Source organism: Alligator sinensis, unplaced genomic scaffold, assembly GCF_000455745.1.
Source record: "Alligator sinensis unplaced genomic scaffold, ASM45574v1 scaffold121_1, whole genome shotgun sequence".
Lineage (NCBI taxonomy): Eukaryota > Metazoa > Chordata > Crocodylia > Alligatoridae > Alligator > Alligator sinensis.
Window position 1 is genome coordinate 2820019 of NW_005841910.1, and position 22177 is coordinate 2842195.

The 22177-nt window shown below is 41.0% G+C and overlaps 1 protein-coding gene across 1 annotated transcript in view; it reads left to right on the forward strand.

The window, feature by feature from the left end:
* EIF4E3 (eukaryotic translation initiation factor 4E family member 3) overlaps window positions 1–22177 on the forward strand; it is a gene marked incomplete at its 5' end in the record, with an annotated part of 28891 nt that overhangs the window by 1752 nt on the left and 4962 nt on the right. The window contains 3 exons of the mRNA XM_006018723.2: window positions 13539–13611; window positions 16916–17010; window positions 19526–19586. Coding sequence (XP_006018785.1) covers window positions 13539–13611; window positions 16916–17010; window positions 19526–19586 — 229 coding nt within the window. The remainder of the gene's footprint in view (window positions 1–13538; window positions 13612–16915; window positions 17011–19525; window positions 19587–22177) is intronic.

The window sequence follows — 22177 nt, forward strand, 5'->3', positions numbered from 1 at the left end:
ATTCCTGCTCTATCTTGACCGTGTCAAACCGTCCTGTACCATGGGCCTGTTTCACACCCTGACCTGGGTGTTCCTGTCCTTTCTTATCATACAGGCACTGGACTATCCTACACCTTGTACAGCCTCCCCTCCCTCCCATTTTCTGGCAGGAGTGTCCATGTGGCCCACATGCCAAGTTTGGCTTATATAAGGAGTTCACGTACCGGTCAGGTTTGCTGGTCAGGCCTACTCTGGCCAGTGCTTTAGCAAAGCCTTTGTCTGAGCGGTATATAATATATTGATCTGTGTTACAGCAAGGCCTACGCATATCTATACATGGAGGTCAATACATGTTTCTACATGGAAGTCTATAGTGTCTAGGCATGTCTTTCATGTCTATACATGCCTATACATGAAAGACTATATGTTTCTAAATATGTCTGTATATGACTGACATGAAAGTCAGAGCAAGACACCTGTGTGACACATGGGACAACTCTCTGCATGCTGATTGGCATAAACATTATTATCAATTGCATCTTGGTACAGATGATGTATTGGGAGCACTGGTGTTTTCTGAAACCACAGTCTGAATGGTAAAAACAGCCATTTCGGGAACATCTCCCCCCACCCCCCCAGCATTGATATGGGTAATGGGGGGGGTGGATCAAGCCCTAAAATTACACATGACACTTTTAACACACATAAGTGGTAGGCTGAAGGTTGTACATATAAGTCCATGCCCTTATTCAGTGAAGATACATACATCTCATTAATGACTTGATCCTAAAACTATCACTGTGTGGCCAGATCACCTTCCCCCCCCATCAATTTTGCTGTGATGCATCCTACATTTGTAACATCAAAAAGCATGCTAATGCTCCAGCAGAAGGGAATCCTTTTGAAGGATTGGCTAAACTTTCTATAAATGAATATTTCCTAGTCTAGTCATGTATTCAATTTTATCTGGTTGTATGTTTCGGGGAGCTTCACCTTGTCCATTTAGCAGGGACATGGGCAATTGCCAGTACCAAAATTGTCACTGGTGATGCTTACAGGCAGAAATACAGGAAAGATGAAAAATCCACAAGAGTTTGGAATTAGCACAAGGGAAGGAAGGCTCAGCCTTTGACTTTTCCAAGTCTCCTTTTAATTTGCAAGTTACTTTCTAGGCCTGTATCAAATTCTGTAGGCAGAAATATTTTTTTATCTTATTGCCTTGAGAAATATGGAGAAACTTTTATAAATGTACCAGAGGATCATCTGATCATGCAAACATGTATGTTCCTGATTAATTCTGTTGAAATCAAATATGTAAGTATTTGTAGAATCAAGGCCTAAGCCTTAAATAACTATTTAGGTACTGCTTGAGTTAGCTGCCTTAAAGATGATATGTCACTTGGATTTGCTCCCAGTTGGTTTGCATAGCCATTTGGAGACAAGCACATTTACCTCTGGTAGCCTCCAATGAAATCAGTATCAACATAAAGCTTTTGAGTGATATGTAGGGCAATGTTTTTAAAGATCTTTTGCCCATTTTATTTCATATTTTTTAATTGAATGTCTTCGCTGATGTTTGTACTGACTGTACCAGCCAGGTTAGTTATAGCTATAAATCAGTAAAAATAATGAAAGTAAACTAATATATATATATTTTTTTAAAGATTCAGAATAACTCTTTCTCAAATTTCTAAACTTATGGGAGGTGAAGGCTGTGCTGTATGTAATTCAAAAGATACTGATTGACATAATACATAACATTTCTTTACGCATTTGCTAGTAAGAGGGGAAACGAGTAATGGCATAATACCAATGGAGAAGAATGGCAGCAAATAGAGTAGAAGTTGTATTTATTGAAAGTAAGTTTAAGGCATAAAGAATCCAGGAGGTGGCTTTTAATACATAAGATCCTAATTCTGCACTTTGCATGTGAGCAGACCCCTGTACCTGTGCTGTCCCACTAAAGAGCCTCTGGTTGCCAGTATTCATCTACATAGCTCTGACTGTTGGACTCCTGTGTAAAGTGCACAAGGTTATCGGCATAGACAGATATTGTTTTGTTCTTTCTTTCTAAAACCACTGAACTGTCTCTTGACACACTGCTGCTTTTGTCTGTCGGTTGATATGCTGTTACTGCAGACTTGACTTGAGATGCTAGATGAAACGGCTACTAAGAATCAAGACGACAAATGCTGTAGTTTTGTAGAGTTGTCCTTATTCCCTGATAAGAAGTCTCCTTACTTCCTGATAGCACTGTGGTTTTATAATAGAAATTTGAAATAATCCCATGTCTCCGAACTAAAGTCTTCCAGTGAATCTGTGCATCTCCATCACAGTGTTATACCTTTATAAATATAAGACTTTGTAATGTATAGCTAGCATCTTGATGTCATCACATCAGAATATTAACACTTCATTTATCTGTCCTGCTTTGACAATGAATATCTTGGCTTTCACTGCCATCAGCACTTATTTTCTATAAATGCCTATGCATATAAGAAACTTCTGGAGACTGCAGTCCTGTGATAAAGTTCTAGTTCACTGGCATTATCTCATCCATATATATAAACCTGTACACTTGCACTTCTCATAGGTGCTAGGCCTTTTTCTGTACGTGTGACTACAATATTTATCATTAGATATAGCTTGCTGATATCTTTTCCCATATTTGTTTTAGGACAGTGCGAATGATGAAAGTGGCTAGGAGAAAATTATTATTCCACAGTTGGACAAGTAGGATCATGCCTCTGATCTTCAAAGGCTAATAATTCAGCCATTCCATAACAGTAAGGCAAAGCATCTGCCATATTTTTCTTTAAAGACAATAGCCTTTTAAAAACCAGTGGGGAAATTTTTGCTTTAAACCCAGGAATGGGCATTAAATATATAAGGCTCTCTCCCTCCTCCTTCTGTAGATTTGTACCGGCCATAACTTAACCGCTCGGTTGTTGTATTGCTTCCACAAACACTATGCTGGAGAGGTTCACTGATCTCACTGATGCCTGCAAGCTGATCTGTGATGGGTCCATATGGGTATGTAGCGCCCAGGCATTGCCTGGAGCAAGATTGTGCTCTCAGGGATCAGCTTTCAAGCAATGAGAAAGGTCAGTTTATACAATGCCACATGGCCTTGCAGGTTTTAAAAAAAGCTTATTTGCCATAGGGCACAACACTGAAACAGTGCAGCAGTGTGTGATTGGGGACCCAGGCAAACCTGGGATGCAGCAGGGTATGGGGGGTATTTGCACAGGAGTGCAGGGCAGTGGCGGGGGCAACAAACAGCCCAGGGGCCTGTGGCTTCCCTGGTGCTGTCTGTGCAGTGTGTGGCCCGTGCTGGTGTGCCCCATGGGACATGCAGCCCCCAGCCACTTGGAAGCCGGACAGCCCTAATATAGACCATGTCTAAGCCCTGATCCAGCATAACCTCTTCCACAGCCCCAGCCACATCCATGAGACTCTGTGGGCATAAGGGCCCACCCATGCAAATCAGACTGGGTTCATGGCTCAATTCTTTTCCTGTGTGGCCTCTGCAGCAGAGCTCCCAAAGTAAAGGGCTTCTCTTATAAGAGTAGTTTCACTTCTGTAACAGGGAAATCAGTTTATTTAAAAAAAATACACATTAGTGGATGCTGGGTTTTTTTGTTTGTTTGTTTGTTTTTAATTGGACATTGACAAATGTAGTGTAATGTCATTAATGCACTCCAGGGAAGGGAAACACATTTATATACTGTAAGTATGCTGTTAAAACTTAGATCTTCCCTTCTCAAGTGTTGTTGGAAGGAGTTAAAATTTAAAATTCTTCAAAAAGTCCAGTTATTGATTAAAGCTAATTGGTGAGCATTGCGAATTCCCACATGTCCTCTGTTTTTTTCGGTCCAGGCATATATTCTGTCTAGCAAGGATCATGGAAAGGTGGCTTTCAATGAAAACTTTTCTAATATTTTAAAAATATTGAGCCCAGGGAATGGACACTTCATCTTTGTCTATGTTGAAACCATGCAAGCCTGGAAATCTATTCTACAAAGTGCTTTTGAGTATATGTTTTGGGAGTCAAAAGTTTGTTTTGCTGTATACCCAAACCAGTGATATCTAAAGGGTTTTTTTCCCAAAAGGTGCTCAGCATTGGCTTAACTCTGCCCACAAGTAAATTCCCATTGGCCTCAGAGGGAGCCAGAATTAGTCCGGTGCTAAACACTCGGGAAAATCCTATCTTTAACTCTTGCAGATAAACGTAAGGGATGCAGTTGAATGTGAGATGCTTTATATGAAGAATGAAGACTTCCTGAGTTTGTTTAGTTGATAAAACAATGGTGTATAAATATTCATGCTTGAGGGCATAACAATAAGCCATTATCTGGTAGATGCTAGGAAGAAACTTCACTTCTAGGAAAGTTATTTTAATTGCCAAGTGTCTTGCACTTGCAACCAATACTTTATTGTCAGAGCCAGAACACTTGGCAGGGTAAATCTTTGGGCTGATGGTGGTACCACAGCTCCTGTATTTCTCTCAGCAAAGATTCTGATGATATCGTAGTTAGTATTTGGGATGGTTTAGGATCACAGGTCAAAGAAACAGTTGACCTATGAATGGTAGGTGTTTCATGTGCAGATGAACATAGTATTCCAAAAAAAAAAACAGGAATATCATTTGTAATATCATAGGTAAATAAGGGAAGCAGAATGGTATCCTGACCAAAAGAAAAAATAACCCTTGTGCCACTTTCTGTGATTTAAATACTTGGCATTCAATAGAAATATTAGTGACTAACTTTTTATTGAAGGTGAATAGGCAACAACACACATTTTTCTTTGACGTAAAATATTAATACAATACAACAGTATGTTTCAGGAGTACGGGAATAAGAATTACCTCTTCTGCAGGGAAGTGGAAAGGCAGGTTGTAGTTCTTCCCATGGAAAGAGGCATGGGAAAGGTGTTTTTCTGTTACACAGTAAATCCAAGCACTTGCTGGTTTCTGCTTCTCCCAGTACAGTACCTATGATTAAAAATAGGATAAATTCTCCATTGCTAAATAGATAGTCCTGATCACCTAATTTTAGTTTTATCCATCTTATCCTAAAACTCTTGTCCTTAACAATTGCTACTCATTAATACTTACAGTTCATAGATTCATAGATGTTAGGGTCGGAAGGGACCTCAATAGATTATTGAGTCCGACCCCCTGTATAGGCAGGGAAGAGAGCTGGGTCTAGATGACCCCAGCTAGATGCATATCCAGCCTCCAATGTTCATCAATGAGGGCAGCTATAAGATTCATCTTTGCTTTCTGGTATTTTTGTTTCACTGTCTGGTGATTGCACATTCACTTTTAATCTACCCCTGAAACTTGTCTCATCTGTTTAGGTCTAGGGAGAATTTGACAAAGGGCAACCAGGTGCCAAACTCATATTGAAAATCACTGGTAGTTGGGAAACCTCAGAAAATCTTCCTCCTTCACTATTTTTGATGTTATTTGGTACAACACCAAATGTATAAGGGTTGGTCAGAAAGCAAAGCCTCCTCATTTTTCTCTCCTAAGAAAGACAGGGGTATGGAGGGTATGCTTCTTGCCTAAGGGGGCACAGTAAATTGAGAGGTCTGTCAGCCCTGAACAAATCGAAACATTTTAAGCAAAGAGCCCAATGTCTGAGACACTGCTTCTGTACAATAATGCTCACCCACGCATCCACTTGTGCCCCAGACCAGCAACTCCTCATTTGGGTCAACTGTCACCCCAGCCTCTGCACAGTCTGGAGAATGAAGGATGGAGACTACAAGGGTGACAGTTTTTGCAGCAAAGCAATGGAGGCTGCGTAATGTTGGCTGTGCAACAAGGACAAGGACCTCTGCAATGTCAGGATACATCCCTTGCGGGAAATGGCCACTGACGGAGAAGGAGAGTATATTGAAAACTAGCTGCATGTTCAGCGATGATGGACAGACTTTCCAAGCAAGTTTAATATTTTTCAATAATATTTGACTGGGGAAAAAACAGGAGGCCTTACTTTTTGACTGACACCTTGTAAATAAAAATAATCCCTGATGCTTTTCCCTTGTTTTTGATATTCCTGCTATACAACTGGAAGCATGAAAATTGAGCTCAGTGTGAGACTATAACTAATGAAGGATGCTGACCCTGAAAACCACAGGTGTTTATACATGTACTTTGGGACGTGGGGCAGGGGCACTTTAATTAGAGTGGCTCCAAGACACACTCTTAATTGAAGCACCTGGAGCGTCACGTGTATCAGCATCCCCGTGCTGAAAAATGGCGGCTTGGGCACTTTGACTAAAACTCCTCAAACGAGATTTAGTTATAGCCCCCCAGCTGCCATTTTTCAGCATGGAGATGCTGATACACATGATGCTGGAGTGTGGTAATTACCTAAAGACCAATTAATTGAGTCTGCTCCAACGTGCTATAATTACAGCACATCGGAGCAGCCCCCCTGCATGTGTATTGGCGCCCATCGTGCACAAGAAACACCAGCTTCCTCGTTGACAAGAAGCCCAACGAGCCGTTTTGCCATATGCCTTAAGTCGGAGATGGCTGTACATGCAAAGGCCTTTGTAACTGGCCCTTGCTGTGATGGGATCTGCGTGTCTTTTGGTTAAAAGAAGATGGTCTGAGTTTACTTGTTCTGACATCAAGGAGACTTAACTGTTGAACCCTGGCTTAGGATCCCTCCTGCTGGCACTCCAGTGAAGGTCAGCGATGCCCCCTCCTAAAACCTCCCCGCTCCCCTGTACAGTGGGAGAGTGCTATTGTGAGCTGACCTGTTTTTACAGTCATTGCGTTAGAAACATATTCGTTATGAATCCGTTACGTATTAGACCAGCCTATCCGTTCTGGCACTGGCCATCCATTCCACTGACTGAGAAAGGCTGGAAATGATTGACAGCAATCGGCAATCTTACTCTGGCGGCAGTCTTAATGTCAAGGATGCATTTTAGAGTTTTGCATGGGATGTGAGACATGTGAAATGACACGAGCTCATTGTATGCATGCAGGGAATAACATCTTTCTTTGTGCCCAACGATAGCCTTGAGCATGTCCAGGGACCTCGCCTTCTTATCGGAACATCTATGTTTGGAAGAAAGCCTTGATAATTTTCGGGGTCTGTTTGTTTCTCTTGGTTTTCCCAGAAATGTAATTTCCAATACAACTCATTTAAACTTTCTTGGCATATGGAATTTATTTATTGTGAGAAGGTAGGAGAAAGGTAATGAAGGGCTAAGTGATTTTATAGCTAAATTGGGGTAGGAATAGACATGCAGCAACAAAAAAAAAAGAAGAAATGCCTCAGGGAAACTTTAAAATGGAATAGAGAGGAATATCTTAATGTGACAGGGGCAGTGGTTCAAGGACAGGAAGAACTAAAGAGTGAAAAAATAGTAAGCTTTTACTCAAGGAGTAGAAGAATCATTAACAACGAATGTATTAACTTATCAAAACAGTTAAAACTATTAGCGACTCATAATTGGTTCTCAGAATTAACTTCACCTGAAGGAATGGGGCAATTAAGTTTTCTGTTAAGGTTGTTTGCTGTCTTTGTTGATCAGTTAGATTTTCTTCAGGTCATTTTGAAAATGTAGCTTCACAGCTCTACGAACTAGAATGATAATTTTTAAAAACAAATGCTCCAATTAAGTGAAAGCTAGTTGAGTCATGCAAGTAAAAATAAAATGGTTAATCTGACATAACACTTTCATTTTATTAATGACGTGAGTAGAATCAAACTGCCCAAAATGAAGCAATTCCTTCATCTCTTCTCTTTATAGACCAGAATTCACAGCTTTTTCTAATTGCAGTAAAATAAACATTCACCTCTTTTCCAGGAAAGTACAAAGTCACTTCTTGCTTTTGCCTGGTTTACAACATTATCTTTGAAAGTTGCATCAGTTTTTAGAAAAAAAATGCGGAAGCAATTTTGTAAGTTCTTTTCTTTTTGAAGCTTGAAAATGCCATTGCTTTATGAATAATATTTTTGTTGTTTGTCAGATGTGCTGATTTGGGTATGACTGTATAGCTATTGTTGTGCATGTTCTACACCAAAAATTCATGGTATCATAGATTTTCAGGTCCAAAGGAATAGTTCCTCAATCCCTTGAACTGGGGTAAAGTTACCTCTTGAAAAACACAAAATAGTTTTACTTAGTATTTGGGGAAATGAGGGCTGGATAGTTAGTAACTTAAGCAGGATGGACTGGACTGTTCACATGCAGCTATTGCAGAGTTCATTTTAAGACTTCATGGGGTTTTTTCTATGTTGTTTTGATTTTTTTTTTCCTCTCTAGTTTTGAGGTAAAGTGTTCAGGACCAGAAAATTGATAGCTTTTAATAGAGTTGGATGCCATGCTGAAATGCGCTATATAATCTTGTCCACACAGAACCTATAATACTTGTCAAGTGAGTTACTAAAAATAATGTATAACCTTCTATCTTAACTTTACAGTGAATAACGTAGTAGATGGTTGGTATTTTCTGCAGCTGATAATGTTATTTTGCTGGAATGTATGATTTGTAGCAATCAGAATGAATTGTTTTATCACCTAAAAGAGGAGTATTATGTTTTTTATTCCCCAACAGATTTGTGAAATCATGAGAGTTGGATAAATATCCAATATGGACACTTAGCCAGCCTTTGAAGCTTATTGGTTCACAATGCTTTTTTAACATTCACTTAAATAGGTGTCAGTGTTATTGCAGCACTCCAAAGGCAATGTCAACATGCATCCATAAGGATCATGGTACAATGTGTAGTAAGGCAAAATTATGTTAATGCCTGCCTGTGACTGTGGAGTTAGGGAACAGGCGGCAGAAGCATACATCAGAACAGATTTCTCAGACCTTGGTGTGATGCAGGGAAGAGTAAAATCATGTCCACCTTTGTCTGTCAACCATAGCAGCACAGTGCAAGAAGCACAAAATGCTGATGAACGGTGGTGCTTAACCTTGTAGCCCCGCGGGCTGGATGTGAAGTGCATAGCTGGTATGTGAACCAGATCCAAACACAGAACGACACCACGTGTGCTGGATCTGACCCTGTGTGTGACCATGTCTTCTAGCCTGTGGGTCTCCCCATGGGTCCAGAAATTTGGCAGTAGGGAAGCAGCGTATAGTAGGGCCAAGGACCCAGGGGTGACCATGTTGCCTCCTGGTAGCCAAATGGCCACTTCCTCAGCCTAATTCTAGTTACCTTCCCCTCCACTCTCGCCTGCCATGCCTTGATGTAATTGTTAAGTTATGAAAGGGAAGCTGCCTATTAGTCCTAGAACCAGTCCTCATTTTTCCTTCACCAGTATTTCTGTCCTGAACCCCACTAGTTTGAACCCAGTCTGTCTGTAGTTGGGCCCTCCTGGCCCATACGTGCCTCGAGGCACCTGCTGCCCTAGGGGTTTATTACGTGACTCCAACCACCCCTTTCACTATGCCCAATTAATGACTTCCATGGGCACTTGGCTGCAATTGGATACCAGGCCACCTTAGGCCTTTATACCATTTTGTCAGGACCTCATCCTTCCTGGCCTCAGCCCCTTTTCTCTTGTTGGTTCCCTTAGCCTAGACCAGACCCACTGTACCAGGCCTGACTGGTGGGTCCCAGCCCAAATCTCATCTTCCCAGGCTGTGCCCTGCTTAGGTTATAGGCCCTGGCCCTGATCTCACCCCTCTGGGGCTGTCTCTGCCCTGCCTTGGGCACTGAGTCTGCTCTGGCTCCATCTGGGCCCTTGGCACTAGTCTCATGCCTCTAGGGCTGTCTTTGTCCTGGCTTCATCTGGGCTCTTGGCCCTGATGTCCTTTGCTCGAGGCCCCTGACCCCATCTCTTTCCCTCTCATGCACAAGAGCCCCCTGGCCTTGGCTCTGCCCTCCCTGGACACTGGGCCCCCTGGCCCTTGCCCAGCTCCTGTCCAAGCTAGGGTTGTGTTCCTAAATAAGTGTCCTGCTGGCAGTGCTTAGAGCAGCTCTAAGGTCAACCTGGCATCCCCCTGCAGCCTTCCTGGCCAGGAGCTCCTCATCCCCTGGCTTGCAGAGCTAGACTTCCTGGCTTGGCTGAGCCCCAGGCTTATAAGCGGCTCAAGCCCTGCCCATATTCGGTCAGGTGCCCTATCAGCAGGGCTCTTTATTAACCCCAGCCTTGCCAGCTGCTTTTGTCCAGTTCACAAAACCCTTCCCTTAAAGGGCCCATTCTGCTTTTCCGTTACAGGGTAAGGGTTCCCTGTTACACAGTGGCAAGGTTAATTGTTGCAAGTTCAACGATAAACCTTGCCACTGTGTAACAGGGAACTGTGGCAATTAACCTTGCCACCGCTTGCCTGCTACCAGATTTCTGGACCCCTGGAGAGCCCCACAGGTTGGATGACACAGTCCCACGGGTTGGATTTGGCCCAGGAGCTACGGGTTAAGACCCACCACTTATGAAACTCTGAGGTTACACCAAGATGTGAGTGGCAAAATAATGCTATTTCAGTATTTGACACTGGTAAGTAAAGAGTTCTGGATACAGTTAAGTCATGTAAAGATTCTTGTCCTTCTTGGGCAACCTCCTGCTTCAAGTTCCTGCATCAGCCTATCACCAAGTATACTGAGTTTGACTGCAGGTCCCATCTGCCTTTATTAGAAAAAACATCCCCAATAAGCAAATGATTTCTGTTACTTGATACCAATTTCACTGTCTTTAGACTTAAAAGGTAAAAGGTTTACCTGTGAGGATAGAATGGGGTGAAGACAAGGAGTCTTCATTTGACACCTTAATATTTCTTTCTGGGAACACAGGGGAGAGACTTTTTGATTTAGTGAGTTTATTCCTTTCAGCAAAGTTATTGTCTTGTATGCATTATGCTGCCATTTATATGATCTACAGTGTATTGGATCCATGGTTGTATTAGTGTGATACCAATGTAACTGGTACATTCAAGCAGTTTTTTCTATGGCTACGTCATAGACAGAGCAAGGTAACTTTTGTGTGTGTCCTTAAAACTTAGCTAGAAACTTGGTTTTAATATGAGGCACAAAAAATGTTACAGCACTGTAAACTGGATGGGCATTTATAGACGTGCTCCGGGAGGCAGGGTGTGGGTGGGGTGCTTTAATTAGAACCGCTCCGAGAGCCACGCTAATTAAAAGAGCTGGAGCATCACGTGTATCAGCACCTCCACACAGTAAAATGGCGGCAGGACACTTTGAACTAAAGCTCCTCTAATGAGCTTTAGTTTAAAGCACCCCGCTGCCACTTTTCAGCACAGGGTCGCTGATGGACATGGTGCTGGAGTCTGCTGGAGCGCAGTTATTACCATGCTGGATTACCATGCAATTACAGCGTGTCTGAGCAGCCTCCCTGCACATGTATAGGAACCCAACATTTTAAAAGCAGCTTCACATAGTCTTAATGATTTGACTTCATTTGTCACGTAGAGTTCGGTTTTCTACCCCAGAGTTAAGCTATCATCTCGTCGCTCAGAAATAGCGGGCTTTTGAACCAGGAAAGTGAAGGGAGGACTTCCAGGGCTTCTGCTCCCCTAAACTTAATGGGTTGTGTACAGCACGTACCCTGCGAGCAATTAGTGACTCCGTACTTGTTCCTTACAACTTTTATCATGTTTCAAGCTTCTGTAGTTTTGTGCAGTTTTGAAGGTGAAAGACATGCAGTCTTGAGCCTTGTTTCATCTTAAAAGATATAGCCTTTTTGCAATGCTAATGCTGTTTTGCAACATACATTCTGTTTTATGTATTTAAAAATTTACTAATTTATTTGGTTCATACATCTTAAAAGTTTAATGGGACTTTCTACACATGGATTTTAGTTCCCACGTATTGTTTCCCTGGGGGTTTGTGCTGGGAATTGTTTAGAGGTGCCTATAAAACTCTATTACTGTAGCGGTTGGTGGGAGGAACATGGAAGGACAAAAATGTCGTGGCAATCCCAAATACGGGGACTGGTGCGTTTGTGTCTGTGCACACGCTGTTAGAAGAGTTGGGCTGAATTGCTGCAAGTAGCAGATGTGTCATTTTGTAGCACAGGTGGGGATAAAAGAGTCCTGGTTATGGAGAATACTTTAAAGTGGTATATACATCCTGAGGGATTAAAGGAAATAAAGAAATGTCATGGTGAAGCTGAGGAAAACTACAGGCTTCACTGGACAAATGAAGTACCTGTGCTGTAGTAATTACTACTGATCATACAACAGCACCATGGTGTAGGTGCCAGTGTAAACAAGGCTTTAGTGTTTTCCCACTGCTTGGACTGTAAAAATGCCCGCAGCTGGCCTACGCCGGGTCTTTTCTATTGCAAATACTGGAGTTGCATAGGCCAGTGGTGGGAGATTTCTCTTAAATGCCCAGCATACGCAAAGGCTGAATGCGTTGCCTAGATCACAAGAACAAAGACTAGAGAGTTGAGTGCTGAGGGTTTTGTTCTTAGCAGTAGATATTTTCTGTAGGGCTTTAGTTCATCTGAAGTCTGCGTGGGTTTGTCAGGGGCTGTCCATCTCGCTCTCTGTGCAATCCATTTTTAATCTATTTATCTTCCTCCCCGTTGATTTGGACAAGGGTTTGGGAAAGGCTTTGTCTCCCACCTATGGGTTAGGTGTTTGGGTGCTGCTGGGTTTCCGACACGTTTTCAGAATAATTGGATGTAAAGCTGCGTTCCCTGCTTGGGATTTTTGAGACGAGAACTGCTGAGATCGCTGCCCGACAGGCGCGGGGGATCTGCCTCGAGGCTCCAGCTTGATCAGTTCCCTTTTTGACTCGGGTTTGTTTTCCCCGAAGAGAAGTCACGGTTGAGAGTTGGTTGATCGGTGAGCGGTAAGCGAGCTGACCTCTTTGCGTTTGGTCTGGGTTTTGTGCCATTTCAGGCACTGCGGGAGTCGCAAGGTTGTTGGATGTTGGATGTGGCCATCTAGTGGTGCATGCTTGTAAACTGAACTCCAAGTGGATTTTTTTTTTTATATCAGAATTACAGCTAAATATAGCTGGCACTCCTTACTAGGGGAATACTGGAGTATGACTATGAAAATATTTGAAAGCATTCACGGAGAAATCAGATATAAAGGAAACCGAATGAGAAATTAACCGTGGAACTTGGCTTATAGGCACGCTGTAAATACTCGTGATATTCAGGATTTGAGCTAGATTTTTTTTTTTCCTGGGACCACCCCTCTCCCCACATACACACACGCTTAGCTGCTTTTTCCTTTTCTCTTATTTTGGGCTTTTTTTCAAAACTTTTGCCAATAATTAAGCACATGTGAGCAAACCTGTATTTACAAGTAAGTCAGTTTGCTTGCACAGAAGAAATGGGTAGGTTGCTCTTTGAAAAACCAGACTTATTTTCGGTTTAAATCTTCCCTGTGCCCATTTAATTAGCATGTACATATTTTAAAATGCCTTGTCAAACCTCAACCTAACCGAAAACATAAGAATATTCGGGCTTTGGTTTTTAAACTGTTTGATTGGAGTTGGAAGAAGACCACTGATAGGTTGTGAATGTTTCAGCCTCTTAAGAGATTGAGATAATCTATTGAGTTTATCCAAAAATGACTTTCTTAAATGTTTTTCTAGGTCACTTCCTGGTACTACAGCGGCTGAATGTGCATCAAATCTGAAAAAGATCTATACAGTACAAACAGTACAGGTAAGACTAAAATAGTGCTACAGAAATTGCTGCACATGAGAAATAAAACCCAAGGTGTGAGGTTGTATTGACACCCACATGCCAGATGAGTCAGACTCATGCTTTCGCCTACCTCAGGTATAAAAGTATTTGTTGGATGTATGAGCTATTCCTTAGTCATCCCTAGAGTTGAATTGGCTTCTAAGGACCAGAAAGGGGTGAGTTGCAGGTGATACATTTGTTTTTATCAGCTATTCCCAATTTTCCTAAAGATTTGAGAGCCTCTCCTGAATCTCTAAACTGGATCATAAACCTTGATTTATTTTAAGTATTTGTCTGTATTTCAATATAATTATCATTTGAGCTATGGGAAATACAGGATGTGGAATTCTTCCTTTGATATACCCTTGGGGGTGTCTCTCTTTCATACTTTCTGTTAATACTTTTTTTAACACTTTCTGCTTCTGGAACACTTGTAGGCATAAGAGATTCTGCACAGCAAAGTGTTTCCCTTTTTCTTATCATCTCATTTTCTATCTGCAAACAAAGCCAGTGTGCATCACTTGCACTTGGTGATCTGAATGGATATAACCTCTATGGTACAGTGCTTCCACATTAGCAGATGAGTAAGCCTACAGTATAATCTGTTGCTAGATTCTTTTTATATAATGTTAAGTCTGCCTTTAATTCACAAATGCTATGAAATTTTAAAGTGAGACCTAAATGTTGTCTTTACAGGAGCACTGAAGGTGGTGATGCTTTAAGATCAAACTAGCTCAACATTTTTGCTGTTTAGATGTAACCTTTGATCTGTTGTCCCTTCCCAGCCACTATTTTCCTCTGCCCAAGGAAATTAATTATCTCTGGAAGTTTTCCGTCCAAGAGCACAGTTTGTAGATGTGCCGGGCAGACCTCTTGAGAGCTGATGAGAACACTAAAGAGCAGGTGTATCCAGCACCTGACTCTGACTCTTATTCTAGTCTCCATTAGCTAACCTAGGCCTTATTGTACTAAGGAGCTGAACTGGATTCCTTCTCTTTGGGCTGCTTTGGAAGATTTAGAGAATCCCTTTGGGTCCCTTGAGAGGACAGTTTCACTGGATGAATTACCAGAGGCTAGTAGCTTGGTCTTTTGATTGTTCACCTCACTCAGCAGTTAGATGTATTTCAAAATTACTTCCCTGGGGGAAGTGGAAGGAAAAATCCTCACTTTTCCTCTGCATTTTTTAGGATTTGCTGTCATCCGAAGCAGTGACACGGTAAAACACACCACTCTGCAAACACATTGTGTGTACAAGTCATGCTCTAGACGGCTGCACTAACAGCTGTGTGTCCCTTAGCCAGTCAATTGTAGCAGACACAAAAATAGTGAATGCAAAATACAGGAGAGTCTAAACACTGCACACATTTTCTTTCACATTTTTGTGTTGTCGATTTTTTTTTTTTTTTAATATTTTAGGCAGTTTTACTCTATTTTTGACAGCTGGGTAAAAAAGCGGCTCTGAGAATTGCCCCAGAATCATATTAGTGTTGCAGAGTTGGTTTTCTATTGATACATGATATTTCATCATTGGGGCTAGGGGCAGAAATTACACACAAACCGATTTGAACCGATTTCCGACAAGTGATCGGAAATCGGTTCAAATCTGTAATGCAGCTGAAGGTCAGCGCACGTAAACCGCTTTCCAAATGGCCAAAACCAGTTTAAGCTAAACCTGGATGGATGTAGTATCAGACTTAACTGATTTAGGTTAAATCAGTTTATTGAACTTCTGTCCCAGATCCCCTCCAGATTCACATGAACTCATAGTCCCCTGACATCCCAGGATCATAGAAAATGAGGGTGGGAAGGAACCTCAGGAGGTCACATCTAGTCCAACCCCCTGCTCCAAGCAGGACCAGCCCCAACTACATCATCCCAGCCAATGTTTGTTGGGGAGGATGCTTTGCATCCCCCCCACAAACCCCTCTCCAGGGTGGGTGGGCTCGCCCTGGCCCAAGCTGTCTGCTTCAGCCCATCAGGGAGGCATGCTCTAGCACTCCCTGGCTTCTGGCCTGGGCCACTGCAGGCATGTGACTGCATTTTGAGAATCAAAAGTGAATGTCTGTTCACTTGCTTATTGGTTCAATCTACACAGCTTAGACTAATTTGTGAAGACTGAATCGATTCAGCCTTGGGCTTTTGGACTGTCTATACTTAGCCCAGTTTGATGCAAGATCAGCTTAACATCTGGCTTCTTCCTTTCTGTGGGTAGAAGAAGAAAGGGCATGTTTCTCTTTCTCTGTTTCCCCCAGTCATCTATCCTCAGTTCAAGGTGGTAGGAAGGGATTATCCTTTCTCTTTTCCACTAGCTTCCCATCTTACTTGCAGTAAAGCTGAGAGAGAGAGTCTGGTGGCATTTTCTCTTCCGTTCTCCCTATTCTTACATTAATTTGCATTAAGTAAATGTTGAGCCCTTTTGTAACTGGCAGAAGTCCTTCTGCTAGCTCCAGACAACATGATTGGATCACCAATTAGGCATGTAGCTTAGAAATTTAATATAAATTTTTGGTTCAGAATATCACAATGAGAGATGTGCTCTAGACAGAGGCACCAGAGGATTTTTTTTTTCCTGTGGTATTCAGCAAGTTAGCAAGTAGGCTAGATTGGAAAATTAGTTGGCAAACAGGGTTGACTGGAAATTTTGTCTTTTTGGGGAAAAAAACATGTTAAAGAAATTATACTTAAACTGATTTGTTTTGAACGTGTTCAAGTGTAACTCAGATTGGGACTGACTTTACTATTGTTCTCTGTCTCTCACTCATAAACATTTATGATTGCAGGCTCTGTATAAAAGTAAAATGACTGCTAATTATGCACCTAAAAGGGGGACTGACTGGAGGATGTGATGCATGGGGACCTAGCTTAAGGACACAGTAGTCTAGTAGAGGACACAGTAGGTTTAGAAGACGTCCCCAATTTGTATGGGGGCCCCGGAGCGTGGAGGGTCCTACCCATGGAGGATTCTGCTATCGGCCAATGCTCCCCTCCTCCGCGGCCCCACCTTTCGCAGAGCATGTGTTGGATGAGCAACTGTGTCTTCTCAGTGACGTGACTTCAGTGTCTTTTAGTTCAGATATTGATGATGCAGATTTTTAATTATTAAAAGTAAATGGAGTCACCAGAAGATAATTTCAAAGAATTTTAATATAAAGCAAAGGTAACTTGTGGCTTTCTGTAAGGGAGATTTGTGATGATTTTTTAAAGAATAAGAAGAGCAAGTAAATCTGCATGAAATTCACTGTTACGTGTATGAAACTAGAACTACTTTTTCTTTTCTTTAAAGAATTTCTGGAGTGTCTATAATAATATTCCTCCTGTGACAAATTTGCCTCTGCGATGTAGTTACCATTTAATGCGGGGAGAAAGACGGCCACTTTGGTATGTATCTTATTGTTGTCAGCTATGGGAGCAGGCGTTGTAGAAATGATAAATAATGAGGGGAAGAAGAGAAGAGTGGGAACAAAGTGTTGCATGACATGCTTGTGCTCACAGCAAGTTGACTTGGGATCCCAGAGTGACTTTTCCTGGTCTGAAGATCTTGTAAAGCTTAAAAGCCCATTATATTAAACAGAGCATTTTTTACTAATTAAAGTTGTGTAGTATAGTGAACTAAAAGTTCATGGTTTGCATTTTGATTTATAAATGTAAATAAGAAATCCTGAACTAAGGAACACAGAGAAAGACTTTACGCTGAACTAAATATTTCTATTAGTTGTCTCCTTGTTCTTTTTTTCTAATTCACAATTTTTTTTCTCTCCACTCAGAATAGGTGGGGTATTGATGCGTGTGACGACTATTTCTTAGTAATGCCTCATCTGTGCCTCAAACACTTATACGCACACACACACATGCACACACACACACACATACATACACACATACGTAGTGTATGAGTGTGTGTATGTATGTATCAGGTATCCAGGTTGTAGCCGTATTGGTCTCGAGGAAAAGCCAATCAGGACTCATAGTAGAGACGCTTTCTTTTATTAGACCAAATTAAATAATTTTTTTTGCAAAAATCTAGTTGGTCTAATAAAAGATAGCATTTCTACTACAAGTCCAGATTGTATGTATAATATATATTAAATTAAATTATTAAAATAATATATATTAAACTAAAGGACCAACTATAATATTTTATATAGTACAGGAAACCCTCACTATTCACGGGTTCAGCATTCGTGTTTTCAAAGATTCGCGAATGTTGAACCTGCTTCTTAAATACATTTAAAGGAGCTCCTAAGGGGCTCCATGTTTGCTGCCGCCGGGCTCCCGCCGTCACCAGAGCAGCCGTGCCCCCCAGCCACTGGGGGTAATGAGTTCATGAACGCAGTGCCTTATTCACGGGTTTGCCATTCATGGGGGATGTGAGAACGCATCCCCAACGAATGGCGAGGGTCGCCTGTACATTGCTGCTTATTTCCCCTTGGTAGTTAGGATCCAAATCCAACGTAAGCAATCAATTTTCAATCAATTTTAGTTAGCTAGATTAGAAATCTTCTGATCAGTTTGCAAAATGTGCATCTGTGAGATTGGATTAAAGTTGTTATGATCTCAGATTAATGAGCATAAATATGTCTAACTAGATGTTGTGTAACTGCAGGAGGTCCACACATTGTCTAGTGATCAAGTACAAAAAATATTTTAAAAGATATTACTGCTGGGAGACATAGGTGAAATTGGTTTTAAGAAAATGTTGACATCTGCACAATATATCTCCTGGATACACGTGCGCTCTGGTCTTGCTATCTTTATTGACAATGTGGAAGGATAAGAAAGAACGTCATGCTCTTTTCTGTTGTTTGATTTGGTTGGTGATGCAGAGGTGTGTGTAATTCAAAAACTTTGTCTGAAAACGATGCATATCTTTTTTTAAGACTTTTATTAAAGAAGTTCTGTGCTGTCCTTTAAGGAAAGGAGTGTGCAAAGTTGATGCACACACCCAATAACTCACTATCTGCTTAATAATCATTGTAAAACTATTGTAGAGGTTCTCAGATTACAATTAGCCAACACACATTATATACTCTAATTATGGCTAGATTTTTATGAGTAAAAAATCTGATGTTGGTGATATATTTAAAATATGCTTCCCTTTATTTGTCTTGATGTCCTTTGAGAGCTCCACCTCCATCAATAGGAGCCTATTCAGCCTAGGTGATCTTTATTTAGAGCCTGCACTTTTCAGCAGATCAAAAAACACATATCAAATATTTCACTGTATGCTTATAAAAATTGTCAACTTTTGCTTCAGTGACATTTCACCTGAAGTCTGGAAACCATAATAAAGATGTATCAAATGGACTGTTACGGGACAGACCTATGTGCTGTATCAGTTTGAGCTATCATTTAATAGTTGTGTCTGTCCTGACTCCAGTTGCTTTAGCATTTCTGTCGAAGAAGACTTCATTTCCAGTGATCACAGACTTCTGCTGAAATATGTTTGAGCTCCTGCATTCACTGGGAAGAACATAAATAACGAGCTGCTTGTGTGAAAGTGCATCAGATTTTTTTTCACGATGAGAAGTTGCCACGGTAAAACGTGAATTAGCTTGGTGTCACGGGGGTGCATTCCCTGAGAGTTTATTGCCACTTCAGAAGTGCTCGCTCTGTGGTCAGGGAAAATGTAACTGTTTCCCAACACATCAAATTTAGGAGAGGGATTAGGTGCTGAGAGAGATGTTGCACATGAACAGCGAAAAATTTCTCTCTGGTGTCAGATTTACTAGCACAGGCCTCGCTGCCTGGAACTCGTGCTGATATTTCAAATGGGACGTTCCTAGAAAACTTGAAACCCAGAAATCAGTTATCACTTTTTCTAGGTCTGTGTATCAACTTTGCCCGGCACGTGTACTTGAATATTTGTTTTCTTGACATGTTTCCCAAAAACCAGGGAAGAGGAAAGCAATGCCAAAGGAGGTGTGTGGAAAATGAAAGTTCCTAAAGAAAGCACGGTATGTAATGCCCCTTTCTACCTGGCAATGACTCGTCAGGTTTTTTGTTTCATCTGCCTCTAATAACAGTATTCTTTTGTTTCCTTTTGTGTGGCACTTACTTTGATTCCTGCATCGTAGCGAGCGTTGTCAATTATCATTGTTTAAAGTTGAAAACCTTCTATTTTTACCCTCCGTTTGTTCCTGTCTAACATAGGATGCAGTATTTGATCATTTTGCTTTCAATCATATTTGGCCAATATTTTATCGATTGATTCCTCTGGAGTGTTATAGCATCTGCAGTTGGCGAGCGTAATAGCTTTATAAACACCTTCCATCTCAAGACTGAATTTACTCACTTAGGCATAGGCAAAGTAAAACGTAGCAAGAGGTACTCTCGGTGTTAATAGTAAATTTATAGTAGGAGCAGCCATGATATTCTCCAAGAACTAATATGAAATTCAGCATCTTTGTCACAGATTCACTTAAGTGCCCAATCTTGCTAACCACTGTGAGCAGCCCTATTGAGTGAGTTCAGTCGAACTGCTCCGTGTAAGTGTTTTTCAGGGTTGAACCCAAAAAGCGCTGTTTTCTGTCTTTCACCAGCTTGTCAGTTCTTAGTCCTAAGTGCTCAAAAGTCTTACATAATACTTTTTAAGAAGGGTTGAACTCAGTTCAGCCACTTTCCTTTCAGCAAACTGAAATGGCCTTGCTTTTGTATAGCTGGCTTTTGAGCCCAAGCTTGCACTGATGATGCCTGTGAGTAATTTTTCACGCAAATTGTCCCAGTGAGGCGAATTGGCCTGGTTACATAACTTATCTGGGTGTGTTGAATGTATGCTGGAACTGGCCGATACACACAAAAGGCAAAGTGTAAAAAATATGACAGCCTTTCAGAAACCATAAAATACTGAAAGGTGATACTTCAAATTTCAGCCAAGTTAATTAAATTTGCCTGTGGGTTTTTCTTCTGCGTGTGCATCATCACAGCCATCCTCCTACCGGTCCCAAGGGATCACAAAACACTTCTGAAATCTTTTTTATACAATCCAAGATGAAGATTTTTCAAAAGTGTCTGCTTTTGGGAACCTTGGTTTTTAGGTCCTGAACTTGAGACTTCAGAGGCGCCTGTGTATGTATGGGGTTTTGTTTGACGGGGGGGAAGGGGGGGCGGATGGAAGAATGATCCTTAGTTCTTAAAAATTAGACACCTTACAATCAGACAGGTTGAGCTTTAAATATCACTTTTCGCTTCTGAGAAGTCTGGCCTAAAATGCACCTCAGTCCATTTTTGACACCTTTGTAAAGATGGACGTTCCTTATTCTTAAGCTGTTGGTCAAGCATATGTTATGGTCTCTAGCATAATGGTTTATCTATAGTTAGGGGAAAATGCACTTCCCAAGTACCAGAAAAAAAGAGAAGGCCTGTTGTAATAACTTTCTGGGGCAAGTGGAGAAGGAGATATAACTTTGTTCTGCTGTCTGTCTTTAAATGTCAGGACAAACTGAGGTTGACAGAGCATTGGCATTTGAAAATGCTGTGTTTGCATGTGCACCGTGACATTTTTGCATGCTGGTTTTTGATACAAAAACGAATACTTTTTAGATCCTCATAGTCTGATTCTGCAACTACTTAATACTGGATGAAGTGCTTCTTACCCATGAGATCAATAGGACGGCTCTCAGTAGTGAGCACTACACCCGGTAATGAGAGCTTGCACGGTCAGTTGTGGCATTAATATATGAATCTTTCCATGTCAAAGCTTGTTACATTGACATCTTCAAAGTGCATCTCGATGCATTCTATCCCATTAATCTTTCCTTATTATAAATTGATATAATGCATTGGATTGGCTAATAATGAGTCATTGAAACGTGTTGTGCCAATCCTTTGCGTTCTCAAGAGATGGCTAGAAATGTTGAGAAGCAAAGTGAAGGCTGAAAAGACAGCTTGTTGTTTTCATAGTTTTTTGCCTTTTGTATTAGCTTAGTTTCATTTCATTTTTTTATAGTACCGAAAGGATAAAGTAAGTTGACGTGGCGGTGAGGACATGGCTTAAAAGCAGTTTATGCAAAAGTCATTATGGCCAAATAGACAAAGATAGATGTTGCCATATGCTCGCAAAACATAATTATTTCCCAGTAAGAGCACACCTTGGAGCTCATTACTGAATTTATTAGCTTAGAGTTGCATATGATGCATTAGAAAATAGATTCCAAGTTTTGAATGCTCTGCGGCTAAGGTAGTAAAAAATGTCAGAAAGCAGATAACAATGTCATTCATCTAGCAAAACCAAAGAAAACCAGCTGAAAGACTTTTTTCAAGTTTTAATTCTCTAGTTAGCATTTGGATTTGTTGAAAGATGAACCTATTTCTTACTCAAGGAAAATCAGATGTGACATTTATATATTAATCCATTTAATTTAGCAGTACAGTTTGCTGGTTCTTTTCTTAAAATGGGTAGTCATTATTTTCCACAGAAACAAATGGGCACAAGTGGAATTTTATGGTCTTTTATCTTGCCTAAGCAGAAGAAATACTTGGAAAAAATCTACTTCTGTCTTTCAAAAATTAGCCCATTTAGTATGAGTCATAGACACCAATGTAGGGA